This window comes from Suncus etruscus, chromosome 7 (assembly GCF_024139225.1).
Source record: "Suncus etruscus isolate mSunEtr1 chromosome 7, mSunEtr1.pri.cur, whole genome shotgun sequence".
Classification (NCBI taxonomy): Eukaryota; Metazoa; Chordata; class Mammalia; order Eulipotyphla; family Soricidae; genus Suncus; species Suncus etruscus.
The window spans coordinates 109,795,377-109,813,013 of record NC_064854.1 but is presented as its reverse complement, the minus strand read 5'-3'; the positions used below and the strand labels follow the sequence as shown (position 1 = coordinate 109,813,013).

Below are 17,637 nucleotides of genomic sequence, written 5' to 3'. Positions count from 1 at the left end.
ATTCTGGTCTCTTTTGTACCTGTTTCTACTGATGAGTTCAGAGAACACATATGGAACACTGGCTTGAAACTAAAAGGCGTTTTTCTGGATAACAACAGAAAATGAAAACAGTAGCAGCATCCCATACAAGCATTTATGGCTTTGAATAATAAGCCTAAAATAAGCCTTTCTTAGTCAATCTCAAAATTAATAACCTCAGTTAATAATCTCTAGGGGACAGAGCAGTGACCCAAGCAGTAGGGTATTTCCTGTACACGAGTGATCTAGGACAGACTGCAGTTTGAGCCCCCGGCATCCCATATGGTTCCCCAAGCCAGGAGCGATTTCTGAGCGCATAGCCAGGAGTACTCCTGAGCATCAGTTGGTGTAGCCCAACCTTCCCCGCATCAAAAAAAAAAAAAAAAAAAAAAACCCTCTATAGGCATGTTTCACTTAAGAGCCAGGTAGACAGGTACTATATTCTAAGAAAAGAGTAATTAGATGATTTTGTCATTGTAGTTACCATAGGGTGAAATTACCCAAACTAAGATGGTATAGACCCTGTAGTCTGTATCATATGATACAGCTTGCAAGGACCACTGTTAAATATGTGATTTGCTATTGATAAAAAAAAAAAGATATTAAAGGCAGAAGAGAGAGCTCAGTGGGCTAGAGTATATGACTTGTAGGCAAGAGGCCTGGGTTTGATTCCTGGTACCACACTTTCCCATAAATATTGACTGAACTGCAAGTAGTCCCTGAATACAGATGCAACCCAAAAAAACAAAATCAAAACAAAACAAAACAAAAAGAAGTATTAAGAAATATACTACATATATATTCAGTATATGTATACTATATATATACATATATATATGTAGTCTAGCAGAGTCCATGAAATCCACAATACACAAACTATTTGCAATCTAATGACGAACTATGAATAAAGATCTGTCTACAGATAGCAAATGACAAGATAAACCAGAGAAGACTTGATGTCAAGTTGACAGATGTTTGTCAACTATATATCTAATAGTTTAGATCATAATATTATTTCTAAACTTAAATAATAAGCCAATACACCATTTTTCAAACAGACAAAATCTTTGAATAGGCACTTTACTAAATATATGCATATGGCCTATAAACTCATAAAGAGATGTTCCACATTAGTCATTAGGGAAACACAAATGAAAACTATTATGAGATACTACTATTACAGTGGTAAAAAACAATTGAGAACATATCAAATGAAATATTGGCAATATTAAGTGCTAATGAGAATGCAGCAGGACTGGAACTCTGACAACATGCTGGTGAAACCAAAAATTAGTATTCTAAAAAAATCATAGAATGATTATTTATAAAGTTAAACATTCACATGATGAGAATGAAGCTAGCAAGTTCACTTCTAGGTACTTTTACAACTGAAATAAAAAATCATTTACCACCGCAAATAATTATAGTGACTTTATCTGCAATTGTCAAGAACATTGCCCCTCAAATAGAGGGGTAATATTATATATTACCCATGATGGGGCATTACTACTCAGTTATAAAGAATAAAATACTGAGCCAGGAAGCTAAGCATAAAAAGCTAAAGCACATTTCTTGCAAGCGTGGGTTCCTGAGATTGATGCCCAGCACCACATGGGCACTCAATGTGCCATGAATACCACCATTGTGACCTGGTGCCTCCCAAACCAGTGAGCCTGATCACCTCTGTATTACCAATCCCTAGAACCAAACCACTGATGCTGTTGGGTAAGTACCACTGGGTCACCAGGAACATGAGCATTGCTGGGAACCCCAAAAAGGATATGAATTATCCTATTTTTCACTCTATAAGACGCACCTGACCATAAAACGCACATAGCTTTTAGATGCTATGAATGCTCCCCAGCATTCAGGTTTCAACTCCAGGTGGCATTCGCTTCAGAAGACACACTTTTGGGGGAAAATGTGTGTCTTATGGTACAAAAAATATGCTACTGATAGAGAAAAAAACTTAGATGAACCTCAAAACTACTAATCCTACTACTCTGTGACATTCTGGGAAAATCCAAACAGCAGAGACAAAAAATAGGATTGATTACAAAGGACACCAGGAAATGCTTATGATGGTGGACATGTGCTAAAATATGCAGACGGTACACCAAAAAAGGGAGGCAATTGTAAATGCATACAAAATTATATCTTAATAGAAAAATTAAAAACACTAGAAAACATCAATTTTTTAAAAAGGATTTGGAAAAAAGTAATCTTAGCAGAATAATTCTGAGGCTAACCGCATCAGGTTTTAAGTACACCTCACTCCCACGACACTTTCAATATTCCACTCAAATTCTAATGTCACATGAGATAAAAATCAGTTTTTTTGAGGAACATAGTATCATCATTTTCCTTATTTTTTCCCTCCTTCTCTAAGCCTACTGCTTATATAACACCTTTATATAACACCAAGTGTCATCACATCTTTTTTTGTTCCTCATACTCCCTTCTTTGGCTTGATATTTTAAGTTTCCTATTGATTCACTTTATTAACTTGTACGGCATGGTCATGAAAAGTCTGATACAGATTTGAGCACACTTCGATCATTTCCAATGGTTCTGGAAGGATTCAATGATCATCGAGTACCTAACTTGGGCAGATACAAGTTTAAAAATCTAAAACACAACTGCATCACAAAAACAGCACTTCATTAAATGATTGGATCATTTATTAAATAACTACCTAACATAATGAGTACTGGGAAAATTCTATTTTCAAAGGACAGGCCATGTAGGGGAGGAGGGGAAGTCAAATTATCCCCAGACACATTCTGAGTTTGTCAGCCAGAACATCTGAGCACTGCCCCCTTCAGAAAGACTGTGTATCTTAATTCACTTCAGTGAGTTTCTGGAAAAATAAACAAATGAGCCAGCATCCATGTCACCCGTTTTCCTATCAGAGTATGAGTTTCAGAAGAAAAGTGACCAACAACCAAGATTTGATGACCAGTAACTGTAGAAAGTTCTAATTTGGGGCGGAATGTAAAGCAGAAAGCCTTAGTCTGTCTGAGAATTCAGAAGCTAATCAAAGGGGTCTTTGGGACGTGGTGGATCCCGGGCAGTAAAAAGAATATGTGCCATATCAGTTAAGCTTTATTTTAGCCTAAACTAACTTGTCCCATTGTATTTTCAACTACAATATGACTCTTCTGGCCTTTAAAATATAGGAGAGTGAAATCTTGATAAAGTCCTTTGGATAAATGCTGTAAATTGAGGATCTCTTCTTTGACAGGAAAACAAACAAACACATAAAATAAAAACAAAACCTGCTATCAAGTTAAAAAAAAAAAAAAGACCTAAACAACATTCTCACCACATAGGCTTTTTGTGCTTAATGAAATTACTCTGATAAGCCTCTCAATTCCTGAGGCTTTGTTTTTGGTACCTATGCTGGGTTTGGGGGCAGTGCTTTCAAATTGTTGCAAATGCAGTTTGACCTTAAAATGATAAAGATAAAACAAAGAGTAAAGGAAGGGCAGGGGTGAGGCTCAGTGGTAGGGAACAAGTTTCCCAGATCTGAAGCCCCAAGTAATCCCCAACAATTGCCAGAAAGAAAGAAAAAGGAGGAAAGGGAAGGGGGAAAAAAAGGGAAAGAGAAAGGAAAGGGAGGGAAGGAAGGAGGGAAAGAGAAAGAACATAAGGAAGAAAGGAAGGAATGAAAGAGAAATTAAGAGAGGAAGGAAGGAGGGAAGGAAGGAATGAAAGAAGGAAGGAAAAAGGGAAGGAAGGAAGGAAGGAAGGAAGGAAGGAAGGAAGGAAGGAAGGAAGGAAGGAAGGAAGGAAGGAAGGAAGGAAGGAAGGAAGGAAGGAAGGAAGGAAGGAAGGAAGGAAGGAAGGAAGGAAGGAAGGAAGGAAGGAAGGAAGGAAGAAATGGAGAAAATAAGACAAACTAGAACGAAAACATTAAGAACAACCAGTGAGACATAACAACCAATCACAATGTATGAACCTTCTATAACTCAAAAACTCAAACAAAATATAAAAGCAATATATCTGGAGACAACTAGGATGTTTTAACATAGATACCTTAAGGTACAGGGATGAATTATTGTCGATTTTGCTCACAATGCTAAATAATAGTATAACTACATAAGAAAAATAGCATCTGTGCTCGCTTCGGCAGCACATATACTAAAATTGGAACAATACAGAGAAGATTAGCATGGCCCCTGCGCAAGGATGACACGCAAATTCGTGAAGCGTTCCATATTAAAAAAAAAATAGCATCTTTTTCCAGAAATGAAAATTAGAATTTTTAGAAAGAAAACTGCATTGTACCCAAGTTGACTTTAAAATATTTCAGCAAAAAATAGAAAAATGAAAAACAAATATGGAAAATACAAGTCATTGTCAAATGTTTATGGTGGCTCATTTTGCCACTGCTTCCACTTTTCCAAGTGCCCAAACATTCGTATTAAAATGCTTTTAGGAAAATAGGTAAATCTTTTAAATAATGTAAATAAATGAGTATAAATGAAAACAGTCCCTGTACTGACATTTCTTTCATGACTATCTTTCAATAATTATATTTGAGTACTGGACTACTATTACCAATCATTGCTTTGGGAAAAAAAAAGCAATATTTTATATGTGTGTCAAGTTTATATAAATGGCTTATACATAAATAAAATGCCTATAAATATTGATTAAATATCCAGATATTATATTTCTATCTAAATCCCACAAAGAAGACAAAGCTCAGGAAATCAGCTAAAGAGTTAAGTTCTTTGAAAAAGTCCTTTGAATAATTCACAAAAGAGTTTAGAGGTCACTGCTTAATTGACAGATACCGAGTCATTGAAGAATATAAAAAGGAGGAAAGGGCATAAAGACTAATCTAATGGGGAACAAAATGGGGTGAGTGAAAAGAAATTAAGGCAAAACAATAAAGCCCCAATAGCAGAAGCCATCTTTAAAGATTGGAAATGGTCTTGGCTGGAGTATCAGCTGCTATTTTTACCCAGTCCAGGAGATTTTGGGCATCACTCAGAATTCTGTTTCTCCTCTGTAAAGTGGAAGCAATCAGAGCATCTTTCTCCCAGGGAAGAGGCTGTTTTGGGGTAATAAAATATAAAAATAGCATGCTTCCACACTGCCCATCCATGATGCTTCAATTATGCTCTTTTGTTTTGAGGCTAAGGCTAAAAAGGAAAGGGTCTAAGACCATGCAGGCTGGCTCCTAAAAAATTCACTAATTAGTCAACAACCCCTGACCTTTTCAGGCCCGGGAAGGAGGGGTGTGAGGTGAACCAAAGCCTCTGCCTTTGCCTGGAATCCTCATACTTTCCCAGGATTGTTTACTTGAAGTCCTTTTCAGAGGTCTGCTTCATAACTAGCTCTTCCTCCTTCTCCCTTGCCCTCTCCAGTAGGGAACAAGTCTCCAGGCAGCTAATCTAACTGGTCAATCTATGCTCAATTATTAATGGGATCCCAGAGACTAATATGTAACAAGTATATAGTCCAATAGAAGCTTGTTGGAGGAGGCACAAGGCCATTGTGAATTATGTGTGATTGGATAAGAATTCTGGTCACAAAACAGGCCAACTTACATCAAATGCAATTTTAAACCACAGATTTAGTAGTTCTGCCAGCAAAAGTAATTCATCTATAAACACAATCAAATCAACAAGGATAGACCCCAAAATGTGTCTTAACTAGACCAAGAGAAAAGATTGTAGAAGTGGTGTGTTTATTATGAGCCTGGTGTCCTTGGCAAGTCAACTTTATGGGATTGCTCTGTGTCTCAATTTTTCTATCTGTAAAGTGGAGTTTGAGGTCAGGATTAAAATATATAATCCATGTTAAGCACTCAAAACAATGACTACCACACAATACATGCTCAACAATTGTTAGCCATTGTTAGTTCATTTCAGAGTTGGATTAAATACAGGTCAAAGAAGATGCTCTAAAAAGTTAAGTCAAAAAAGTTTTTCTAGGGGCCAGAGAAGTGGCGCTAGAGGTAAAGTATCTGCCTTGCAAGCGCTAGCCAAGGAAGGACCGTGGTTCAATCCCCTGGCGTCTCATATGGTACCCCCAAGCCAGGGGCAATTTCTGAGCACTTAGCCAGGAGTAACCCCTGAGCATCAAACGGGTGTGGCCCCCCAAAAAAAACTTAAAATTTTTTTTCTATAGGTGGCTCCTGTTTGTGCTTCAAATGTAATCTGGTCTTCAGAGGAGTACATGGGAATCCGACCTCATATATGTGTCAGATCCACTTCCTATTAACTGAGTCTTTTGAACAAGTTGCTTAACATCTCTAAGCTATCACAGACTTAACAGTAAAATAAAGGCAACAATACCTCCCTGTAGTGCTAATGAATAGATGTTACTTGACAGTATCTATAACATGTGCAGCTCTGTGAATCCATAGGAATATCCCAAGATCCCAAAGATGCTGACTTTAATTAACATCTTTTGTTTTCCCGCCTTTATAACTTCAATCTTGCAGTTTAAACAAAACTTGACAATTCGTTATAGTGAATGGTAACGCGCCTGTCATCAATAGGTCAAATCATGGGAATCTTATGATCAGTCCAATGAGCTTAAGGCAGTTAGACAGGTTACAATGATATCATAGCTTTAACTAGCTCCAGAATCCCAAAGAAATAGTCATGAAAGCAGAACTTTAATTTCTCTAGTTACTTAAATTGTCTCATCCTTCCTTCTATTTCTCCTGTAAAGTGCTATTAGGACAACAAAATACCTATAGGCCTCTATGTACCTTTCTACTTCACAGTATTATTTTTTTATTTGAGGTGCACTTGAGCCACAGCAACATGTTCAGGGGCTTCCGAGGTCTGAATTCCCAGGTCACTCCTGGTGGTGCTTGGAGCAGAGGTTGTGTCAATTTCTGCTATTGGGACTTTATTGTTATGCTGTGTCAGGAATTTGAGCTGGGATTAGCAGCATGCAAGGAAAGTACCTTAACTTCATGTACTATATCTCCGCCCATTCCCCATTTAGCTTTTAATGGTATTTAGAGGCTAAGAAGCTATTCTAGAATCACAGAAAAAAAAAAAAAAAGTGGGAATGCTGTCTAGTCCAACCTTTATGGAAAGTGATATGAGATTCCTCCAAAATCTGAAAATTGAGCTCCCATACGATCTAGCTATACCACTCCTAGGGCTATACCCTAGGAACACAAAAATACAATACAAAAATCTCTTCCTCACACCTATATTCATTGCTGCACTATTTACAATAGCCAGACTCTGGAAACAACCAAGATGCCCTTCACCAGACGAATGGCTAAAGAAACTTTAGAACATATACACAATGCAGTATTATGAAGCCTTCAGGAGAGATGAAGTCATGAAATTTTCCTATACATGGATGTACATGGAATCTATTATGCTGAGTGAATAAGTCAGAGGGAGAGACACAGACACAAAATAGTCTCGTTTATCTATGGGTTTTAAGAAAAAAAGAAGACATTTTTGCAATAATCCTCAGAGATAAAGAAAGGAGGGCTGGAAGGTTCAGCTCACGACATGAAGCTCACCACAAAGAGTGGTGAGTGCAGTTAGAGAAATAACTATACTGAGAACTATAATAACAATGTGAATGAATGAGGGAAGTGGAAAGCCTGCCTAAAGTACAAGTGAGGGTGGGGTGGGGAGGAGGGAAAATTGGGACATTGGTGGTGGGAATGTTGCACAGGTGAAAGGGGATGTTTTTTACATGACTGAAACCCAACTACAATCGTATTTGTAATCAAGGTGTTTAAATGAAGATTAAAAAAAAAAAGAAATGACAAAAGGGGACTGGAGAGGTGACACAAGCAGTAGGGCACTTGCTGTGCATGCCTAACCTAGGACAGACTGCGGTTTGATCCCCCAGCATCCCATATGTTCCCCCAAGTCAAGAACGATTTCTGAGCACATAGCCAGGAGTAATCCCTGAGTGTCACTGGGTGTGGTCCAAAAACAAAAACAAAACAAAACAAAAGGAATTTACCAAAAAATAAGTAATAAGACAAAAGGTAGATTGCCTACCAGAAGTAATCCCTGTACTCTTTTTGTACATATATTTTTATTCAATTTATTTTCTTTTTATCCATATGTGCAGCCACACACTAAGACATAAATCATCTTACTTGCTCACTTAATCTATATATCTCAAGGTTTCTAGGCTTAACATATAAAACACCATCACCTTTCCTAGCCATATAAGAATCTCTCAAACACAAGCCACATAAGTTATTACCTGTTTATTCTTTATCCAATGGGTACTAAGATTGTTCAGGCTTTTACTATATTATCACTGCAGCATTTCCCAGAAACACTCTTACACAACTGTCCAGTTATGACCTTAGAAGTAGTACCAATGGGACAATGGGCATACAATTCTTAAATGTCTTAAGAAACAAAAAGCAATGAGCATTACTAAGTTGGGAGGGGATGGGAGGAATTTTTACTAGTGAAGAAAAACACATTTTGAGCCCAGACAAACAAAACAATTTTCTGTTGACCTCCCTGACTTTCTCTCACTCACCTACCAGGAAGCAGGTTTCACACACTGATAAAAAACACCTAATCCTCCAGTTCAAAATTCAGGGCCAAACTAAGTACCTGCTAGACAACAGGTTTCCAGATGAAACTCTGGGTTTCATTTGGAAACTCAATGTAAAGAATCACCAGATGTAGGGAGATAAGGGATATATGCTTGGGAACAGGGATAAAGGGAGGACAACACTGCTGGTGGAAAGGTCCTCATTTATTGTCACCGTGTACCTTAAATATCACTGTGTAAGATTTGTCGTTGTGTACCTTAAATATCACTGTGTAGGGCCTAGAGAGATAGCACAGCGGCGTTTGCCTTGCAAGTAGCCGATCCAGGACCAAAGGTGGTTGGTTCAAATCCCGGTGTCCCATATGGTCCCCCGTGCCTGCCAGGAGCTATTTCTAAGCAGACAGTCAGGAATAACCCATGAGCACTGCCGGGTGTGGCCCCCCCCAAAAAAATATATATATATATATCACTGTGTTAATTTGCTGTTATATATTCTAATAAAATGTCTGTTATTAAAAAAAAAAAAAAGAATCACTAGAAAGTGGCTAATTAAAGCAAGAAGCTCTCAAATGGTTCTCATGACCCTGAGAGATTATGGAGGGGCTGCTTAGTTTCTGGTGCTAGCCCATTGACAGGCAATACCATGGACTGTGCTGAGGACCTACTATCTAGAGAATGCTGCAGTAAGAAGGGTTTATTCTGACAAAGAAAAGATACTCATACCTAAATATTATGGAACTCACAACTAGATTTTTAAAATGAAGACAGTACTCAAAATCCCATGTCTACTACATATATATATATGTACATATATACATACATATATACATAGACAAAAACCAATAATGGTGAAAAGGAGATAACCTAGGAAAAGCAGTCAATGGATCAAAAGAACTTGCCAGAAATAAGAAATTTACAGACTACATTTGGGTACAGAGGAAATAAGTAGGCAGAAAGGGCTCCAAGTCTTGTCACTTGCTGTCAAGGTGACACTAAGTAAGTCCCATAAGCCCTTTATGATCAGGTTTACCAAGAGGTTCAACTACAGAACCTGATTGGCTCTGGTTTTATATTTTTCCTACCTATTCACATTACTTTAATTTCTAATTACATGATTGTATTTTAAAAAAATTTTGCTAATCAGTGATTGTCTGCTATACGTGAAACACAGTCTTAGGGGCACTTTCATTAGTTCATATTATTTTAGTCCTGACTACACCCTTGAAGGGAAACTATTATTATCACTTGACATGCTCAAATGTACTTGTGGTTGTGTAACTTATTGGTAAAAGGAGAGTTTCTCACTTTATCCTCATGGTACAGAGGTTACTTACTCAGTAAATACTTTATGGCTGAATAAGTGTCCATACAAATGGATAAATTAGGCTGCAGATTTTTTTTCTAAGCCTATAAAGCTTGTTCCATGTTAATTACTTTTTAAAAATATCTCTTAAATAAAAGATCCCAGAATTCTTTTTGGGGGGAAAGGAGGCACTCTTTTGGTGACGCTCAAGGCTTAAACATAGCTCTGCACTCAGGGAGCCCTACTGAGTGCTAGGAATAGAACCTGGATTGGCCCCATGGTTGGCAATACTCAATGTACAACCTTTCCAGCCTGATCAAAATCTTTTTTGAAAATCAGATTATATATCAAGATTCAGGGAATGAGTAGACTTAGATTCTGCCGAGACACACAGTGTAAAACCATGGTGTTCTGCTCCAGCATGCCCTCATAATTCAGCAATTAAGGGGTTACACATACTGCAGTAGAAGGCTTCCAGGATATAACTAGAGGCTTGGGCAATTTTAAATTCTGATGGGTTGATGTTGAATAAATATATAGGTGATCATTCCAGGAAATAAGTAACTTAACATCCCATGACTAACAGTTTGTTATTGTGTATAGAATTAGCACATTCATTTAGAGCTTACCACTAAAGTTTCCTCAACTCTCTATTCTCTCAGCTTTGGAGAAAAGAATATATAAAAATCATTGATAGAGATGCCCAAGTTCAGAGCAATGTAAGCAGTAAGCAATGATGAGTGGCATTGCCTTAAATTCAACATCACCATTAGCACAAACCATGCAGTAAACCACTGAGTTGTGCTCCACTGCACTAGTCCCAAGAAAGATTAGTTTGTCTAAGTCTACATTTGTATGGGGCTCCAGGAGAACTTCCAAAGTTTACTCTTGGTTACCAACCTCTGCCCTGATGGGGTAAGGGTGAGAAGCCCTTGAGTCTGAATGGATAAAACACTATTTGCAAGTAGTTCTTTTGCTTTCTAGCCAAAGGGATTTCTCCCACCTCCCACCTACTTAAACTCCTTATGCAAAGGCTACCTGGTTTCAGACGTTTCCAGGACCTGCTGCTCCATCCCTCTAATGGCTGCTGGTGAATTGTGCCATTTCCAAAGTTCTTTCCAACTGTTCTGAGCCTCCTGCATCTGAATTCAAAGAAGGAGTGCAGAAGCAGCTGGAAAAGAGAAACCAGAGTGGCATAGTCCAGCAGCAACTTTTGAAGAAGCCAATGGGCTCCTGATGCATTACTTGGGATGAAGGAATGAACGGCTTGCCATTTTGGTCACTGGCAAACAAAAACCAGAAGAAAAATTCAAAGCTGCCATTGGTGATTTGGAAGGTAGCAAGCGAGAAGCCCATAATTCAAGGAATGACTAGCACCCAAATAAAATACTATTTTAAAATAAGGCATCTTTAATTATCTTCAGTATTCAGTTTTGTAAAATGCCCTCTTCACTGTTTTTAAAAGAGTTGGACAATGACTTGACCTCCTACCCAGAAAATAAAGTATCTATTGACTAGGGCAATACACTTCTAAAAAATGAACTCTAGGAATTCTTCTAGTTTCTCTCTCATATCCAAACAAATATCTTTACCTCTCTCATATCCAAACAAAATCACATCTGGACAGAGAAAAATGTTTATGGAATAAGAGAAGCGAACATGGTTTTCCATGATGGACTAGTTGTAAGACCCAGGGCCATTTGCTTTGAAACCAGACCAAAGAGCTTAAGAGCTTAAGTCATTATTAGAAACCAGAAAACTAGTTTGGACAGTGATGATTAAAAATGTTGAAAATGTCTCCCTTATCTGGTCCTAAAAGGTAAGTGTCAGAAACTTTAATCAGAAATCTTTATTTGCAGATGTATTGGAAGTGTGCCTCAAGGGATCAATTTAGGAGGAAATTTATCCATCACTCTGATGCCCACTACTTTGCAAAACATCCTTCCTAAAATATATATTTTCCTGGTCTCTTTTTCTTAAAATCCTTCTCTTGAGATACAGGCAAGATTACTTGGAGGAGGGTGGGTGGGTGAATGACCTGAGAAACCATCTTCCAACCTGCTGGCAGCCAGTTGCCAAGAAAACTCTTTCTCCACTAGTCACCATGTTTCTTAACTGATTGGCAGCAGTGAAACCGGATCCTCAGGATTATAGTTTCATCTCTGAAAGCTTTGGCTCCAGTAGTGGAGGCAGGAACACTCCCACTTCCTAGGTTGTGTTAGGTAAAAGTGAAGTAATATTGGTAAAGTATCTCTTTTCCCTTGATTTTTTTTTTTTTTTTTTTGGTTTTTGGTTTTTGGCACACACTGGACGGTGCTCAGGGGTTACTCCTGGCTATCTGCTCAGCCTGGCAGGCACAGGGGACCATATGGGACGCTGGGATTCGAACCAACCACCTTAGATTCTGGGTCGGCTGCTTGCAAGGCAAACGCGGCTGTGCTATCTCTCTGGCCCCTTCCCTTGACTTTTATATAAGTTAATAAACAGAATGTTTCCATTGCATTCTACATAGCCTGATTGCTAAGAAGATATCAATAAATGAATAAAACCCAAAGATCTTTGAGCTATATTCCCTGTGATCTGAATACTTCTGCATTATAAGCAGATAATGCTATGTTTTATAAAGATTTCCTTTACAAATAATAATTCCAGGAAATAAGACACCAAATTCTGTCACAGTAGAACTTATATACAAACAATCCTTTAATACAAAGTCAAACTAAGTAATATTTCTAATGTTAAACTATCATCAAGGAGTAATTTATCGAGCATCAAAGATAGTAAAGGGTTGACTTCAAGAATAAAGACTGTAGGGAGACAATACAAGATTTAGACCCTAAATTCAATTTCTGACATCGTATAGCTTCTGAAGAGCGTAGGGTGGCACATTAGCCTAGGTAATTCTCTGTACTAGAAGACTCAAGTAGCAATGCATCTTCTAAACCACCAAGTTAGTTGGCTAAATATTACTAGCTATTCCTAGGTGCCATGAACAGTGTTTGGAAGGCCACTTCCCTCCTCCTCGATTTTTTAAATGCTGATTACATAACAAAGATAAGCACTTTTTTATTTTTAATGTGTCCAGTAAGATGATGCTTCTTAATAGAGAGAAAATGTGTTAGCATAAACTCTGGAAGAAACTGGTCAAGATAAAGAAAATTTAGTGATGATCAAAGAAGGATTCTACTGAAATTTGAGAGAGCCACTGACAGTTCCACTCCTAAATTTTCTGAAGCCAGAGAGCATTAAAAAAACCAAAGTTGGCAGGAAAATCCCAATCAATAGAGACGTTGTAGATTCATTTATAAAACTTCTCAAACCCACATGGAACAACAAATGAGCAAGAAAACCAAAACCAAACCAAAACAAAACAAAACAAAACAGAAAATACTAAGAGAAAATAAACAGCTGAAAGAGGATATGATTACAATAGCTTAGAAATATTACCACAGATTAATCCTAAAATTAAAAAAACAACAACAAAAGAAACAACTCTACCTATAGTAAATTTAAGAATCAATTCTATTTAGTTAAAATCCTACCTTAGAATCATATGCTTTCTGTGCAGCCTTGGCCAAATCTCAACACCTCTCTAGCTTCCATATCTATATAATGAGAATTTACCTACCTTACTTGAAGACGGAATACAAGACACTGTCTATGGTGGTGCCTTGGAGACTGAAAGAGCAACAACTTTGCAGTATACAAATAAGCTCATCTCATAGAGCTGGGAACTTGCATAAGTGGGAAGCAAATACCTGAGGTGCCACATGTACGTTTTCCTATTGAGGACTCTCTACGGGGGCTGCTGTGCCTATAGATAATGTGGGGTTTGTTTTGCTGTTCTTCATCTTCTTGCTCATCGATGGACAGTAGTGGCTCAATAAAATAATCACCATCATAGGACCGGAATGTGCCCATCTGCAAATGAAGAGATAAAGGAAATTAATTTGACGTAACTCAAGCTGTGGAAGGAACAAACCATGCAGTAGCAATTGAACATGGCCAAGTGGTGTGAATATAATGTCTTTTCGATTTATTTCTTTTCCCACAAGGACTACTTAAACAGAAAATGCTGCCAACATACATATATTCTGGAAGCAGTTTCTTATCACTCTATTCTTTTGACTCTATGTCTACTGGAGTTGATTCCTATTTATTGTACCTGCCATTTCTACCTATCTCTAAGAAATACAGATGACTATAGAACGACTTGAAAGACTATGTATGTGAGGATCTCCTTTGTATTCTTCATCTTTGATTCACACATTTGACACAGCAGATATCAGCAAATCCCCAGATGTTGACCCATCAAGTCCAAATATCAATTTCAAATAAAATTTCCATTGTGTGTGATTGGTGTCCCATAACCCAAGATACTCAAAGGTCAGATGAACTTTCTTAGTCTTCAAATTCTATAACACACTAACTCTTAGAGGTTATTTAGTCTTTTGTTGTGTATCTCAGGCTGGAAACTCTGACTGTGTGAATTCCAGATAGAAAAGCTGGTCCCTAGAAGCTTTTCATATTCAGGAGGTGAATATAAACCACAAATCATTCAAAGCAAATTCCTGTGCTTTTAAATCTTTTTCTTTGCAATAGGGAATAGAGTAAGTAAAATACAATGCTTTGGAGTCAGTTTATACTAAATTCTAGCCACAGTTGCCCCACTTACCCACACAACACCCTGGGTAGGTTTATTACATGCTTCAAGCTTCAGCTCCTTTGTTTTATCAATTGGGGGGGAAAAAAACAAAGGAGCTTTTTTAAACAATTCTTTCCTTTAACCAAAAATAATTTTTAGCATAAATTATTGTCCAGATTAAATGAGATACTGTATTTAAACACCTTAGCAAAAATAATTATTTCTTCTAAGGGTTAGAATACTTTGGTAGCTTTAGTGTTAGGACTGTTAACCTTTCACCACCAGGATACATTTTGTTTTCCAATCATCCCAAGCACCTTAAAAGATATGTCATTCTTTCCCCTCCCCTGTTCACATGCTCAAATTTTCCAAATGAAAAGTAATATGGGCATTCCATAACATGCATTCCATGAACACCCAAAATTTCTCCATGTTGTGCCTATGGGTCAGATGTAAAGGAGAAAAACAAAAACAAGTACTTCACATTTAATTTACTGCTATTTTTCCAACCCTTAACAAAAAGAAAAGAAACAAAAGTCCCAGAAGCCTTTTACAACACAGGGGAAATGACTTATCTAAAAAAAAAAAAAAAAAAAGAAAAAAAGAAAGAAAAGAAAAGAAGTATATGCATCATCTAGTAATTGGCTAGAGATTCAAAAAAATAGACTTCTGCCCCAAATCTAATCTACTGACTGAAACATCTCTGGAGGTCAGGTCCGAGAACTGATAAGTGCCTCAGATTAGTCTTTGACCAAGTTTACAAAGCAATAGGCTAAGACTGAAGAGGTGAGGGAAACACCCCAGCTAAGGATCTAAATAGCCTGGGGAATGTTTACAGAATTTTTATGTTTTTGATTTTGTTTTTGAGATTTGGAACATTATTCCTTATAGACTAATTTGGAATTTCTTGATGTGATCCTGATTAAAACATTCTCCACATGATTCATGAGTGACTGACATAAGGAGAAGACAGCTTTAATGCAGTCAGACTGAAAAATAGAATTGGTTTCCAGAGAAGATAGATGTAAGGAAGTTGCTCTCACCTAGTCATTTCCCCCATTTTCACAATTCTCAAATCTCTTGTTCTCTGAATTCAGATCCAGAAGCATACAATAGCACTAACAGCAGGCCTTTAAATGGAGAAAGGACTTGCAAGCTCATCTGATGAGATACAAGCACCTTTGATAGCTGAAAGAGGAAACTGAGACCCAGAGGTAGAAATGGCTTGTCCAAAGTAGCCTTTCAGAGATAAAGAAGCAATTGAGGGTGCCGGAGAGATAGCATAGAGGTAGTGTGTTTGCCTTGCATGCAGAAGGATAGCATTTCGAACCCTGGCATCCCATATGGTCCCCTGTGCCTGCCAGGGGCAATTTCTGAGTGTAGAGCCAGGAGGAACCCCTGAGTGATGCCGGGTGTGACCCAAAAAACAAAACAAAACAAATAAACAAAAAAGAAGCAATTGAATGAAACCAGTGCTGAGTGAGCAGTCAGGTCTCCTAACTTTAGTCCAGTACTCTTGTAAGAAAAGAACTCTGAAATCCAAATCTGTACTTCCTAGCTATCTTGCAAAAATTTTCAACCCTTAAAGATTGTGTTTTCAGCTGTGAAATGAGTTGCTCTGAAAAACTGGATAGTGCAGCCTGAGAGGTATACAGGGTCTAAGATACTTGTTTTGTGTGTCATAGACCTCTGTCTGATCCCAAGCACTACATACAGTCCTTCCAAATATCACCAGGAGGAGACACCTGTGAACACAGAATCAGGGGCTTGTTTGAGTATGTGACTCAAAAACAAAAGAAAAAGCGTGAGAGAGAAAAATTAGACTACTGAGGGAGGATTTGAATGATACCAATACAGACAAAAAAGAAATGTTCATTACACTGCCAGGAATAGAATAAAATCAGTATGTGATATGATCATGCCAAATCAATTATAAATCCACAGAAGGATTGTTCTCTTTATTATTCTTTGTAGGTGATCACTTATCCCACTGCACTGAACATTTATACAATTATTCAAGTTGTCCAGCATTGGACAGAACTACACGGTTGTTGAGCCTAATAATACATAGAAGAAAGAGAATAATCGAATCAAAAGTTGCTTAGAAGGGAGATGGTGATAGCATTACAAGAGACACCCATTTATGTACCTGTAAATGTAGATAGGTGGGAAGATAGCATCAACCTGAAAGGTGAGGAAGAGATTTCCTGGGGATGAAAAGTGCAACCTGCTTCCTTAACAGGACGTATGATTTATTGTGAAGATGTTCAAAAGTACAAGGGCAATGAGTTAAAAGTCGGATAGAATTCAGAGGAAGGAGCAAAACCGTGTGTCTGAAACAGGCCCTGTCGACGAAAGATAGAGCTGAGATATAATATGTAGATGCGAGAGGGTGAAAATACTATATTGAAAAGATCTGAGGTGCCAGCTGGAATGTCAAATTATTAACTGGACAATGGGGACTATGAAACAAATGTTGGGGGATGCGATGAGGCTCAGACATCACTCATCTATTAGGGGTGTGTGAATTTAGAAAGACATGAGAAGCTTGATGGAAGTAATTTGGTCTAAGGTATACGAGAGAGGGAGAGAGGTAGGCTTTAAGAGTGGAGATACTACACATCTGAGACTGAATTCAGAACAAAACGATAAGGGGAGGGATGGAGGACGAAGGAGAATGGAACATGGGCCACCCCCCACGGGTAAGCAGCAGTCTTAGGAGAAAAGATAAATTCTTTAAGAAAAACAGTGAAGTGAGATTCTAGGGGCTAGATTAATCTGCTAAAGATAAATATTTAAATATTTTAAGATATATTCCATACCTTAACACCCCCTTCAACCTCCAACAACCCCTACACAACACATCAGGCTTTAAATGAAATACAATATAAATTCAGATTATCATAGTCTTGCAAATCAAGTTTGAAACCTCTAGTGTTTGTTCCTAAAGAAAGTTACCATCTGCAGAAGGAGAGATGCCTCTACCTACAATTACCAATAGAAATTAAGGTCCTGCGCAGTAAAATATTTACAGAACTGTCGGCCACTCAGAGGGGTGTGGAGGCGGGGAAGTAGGAGGAGTTTAGGCTGTTTACAAACTTGATTTACACACGGGATCTGGAATTCGGGGCTACAATCTTGGAATCTG

General features: G+C 37.9%; 1 protein-coding gene and 1 non-coding gene across 3 annotated transcripts in view; one reads left to right on the top strand and one right to left on the bottom strand.

Moving 5' to 3' along the window:
- ADAMTS9 (ADAM metallopeptidase with thrombospondin type 1 motif 9) overlaps positions 1-17,637 on the bottom strand; it is a 179,460-nt gene that overhangs the window by 159,040 nt on the left and 2,783 nt on the right. For both annotated transcript variants that reach the window (XM_049777108.1, XM_049777109.1), the window contains exon 3: positions 13,603-13,765. In XM_049777108.1, coding sequence (XP_049633065.1) covers positions 13,603-13,765 — 163 coding nt within the window. The remainder of the gene's footprint in view (positions 1-13,602; positions 13,766-17,637) is intronic.
- On the top strand, positions 4,138-4,244 carry LOC126015075 (U6 spliceosomal RNA). Its single transcript, XR_007497976.1, has one exon. It is a non-coding gene; the product is annotated as a U6 spliceosomal RNA (small nuclear RNA).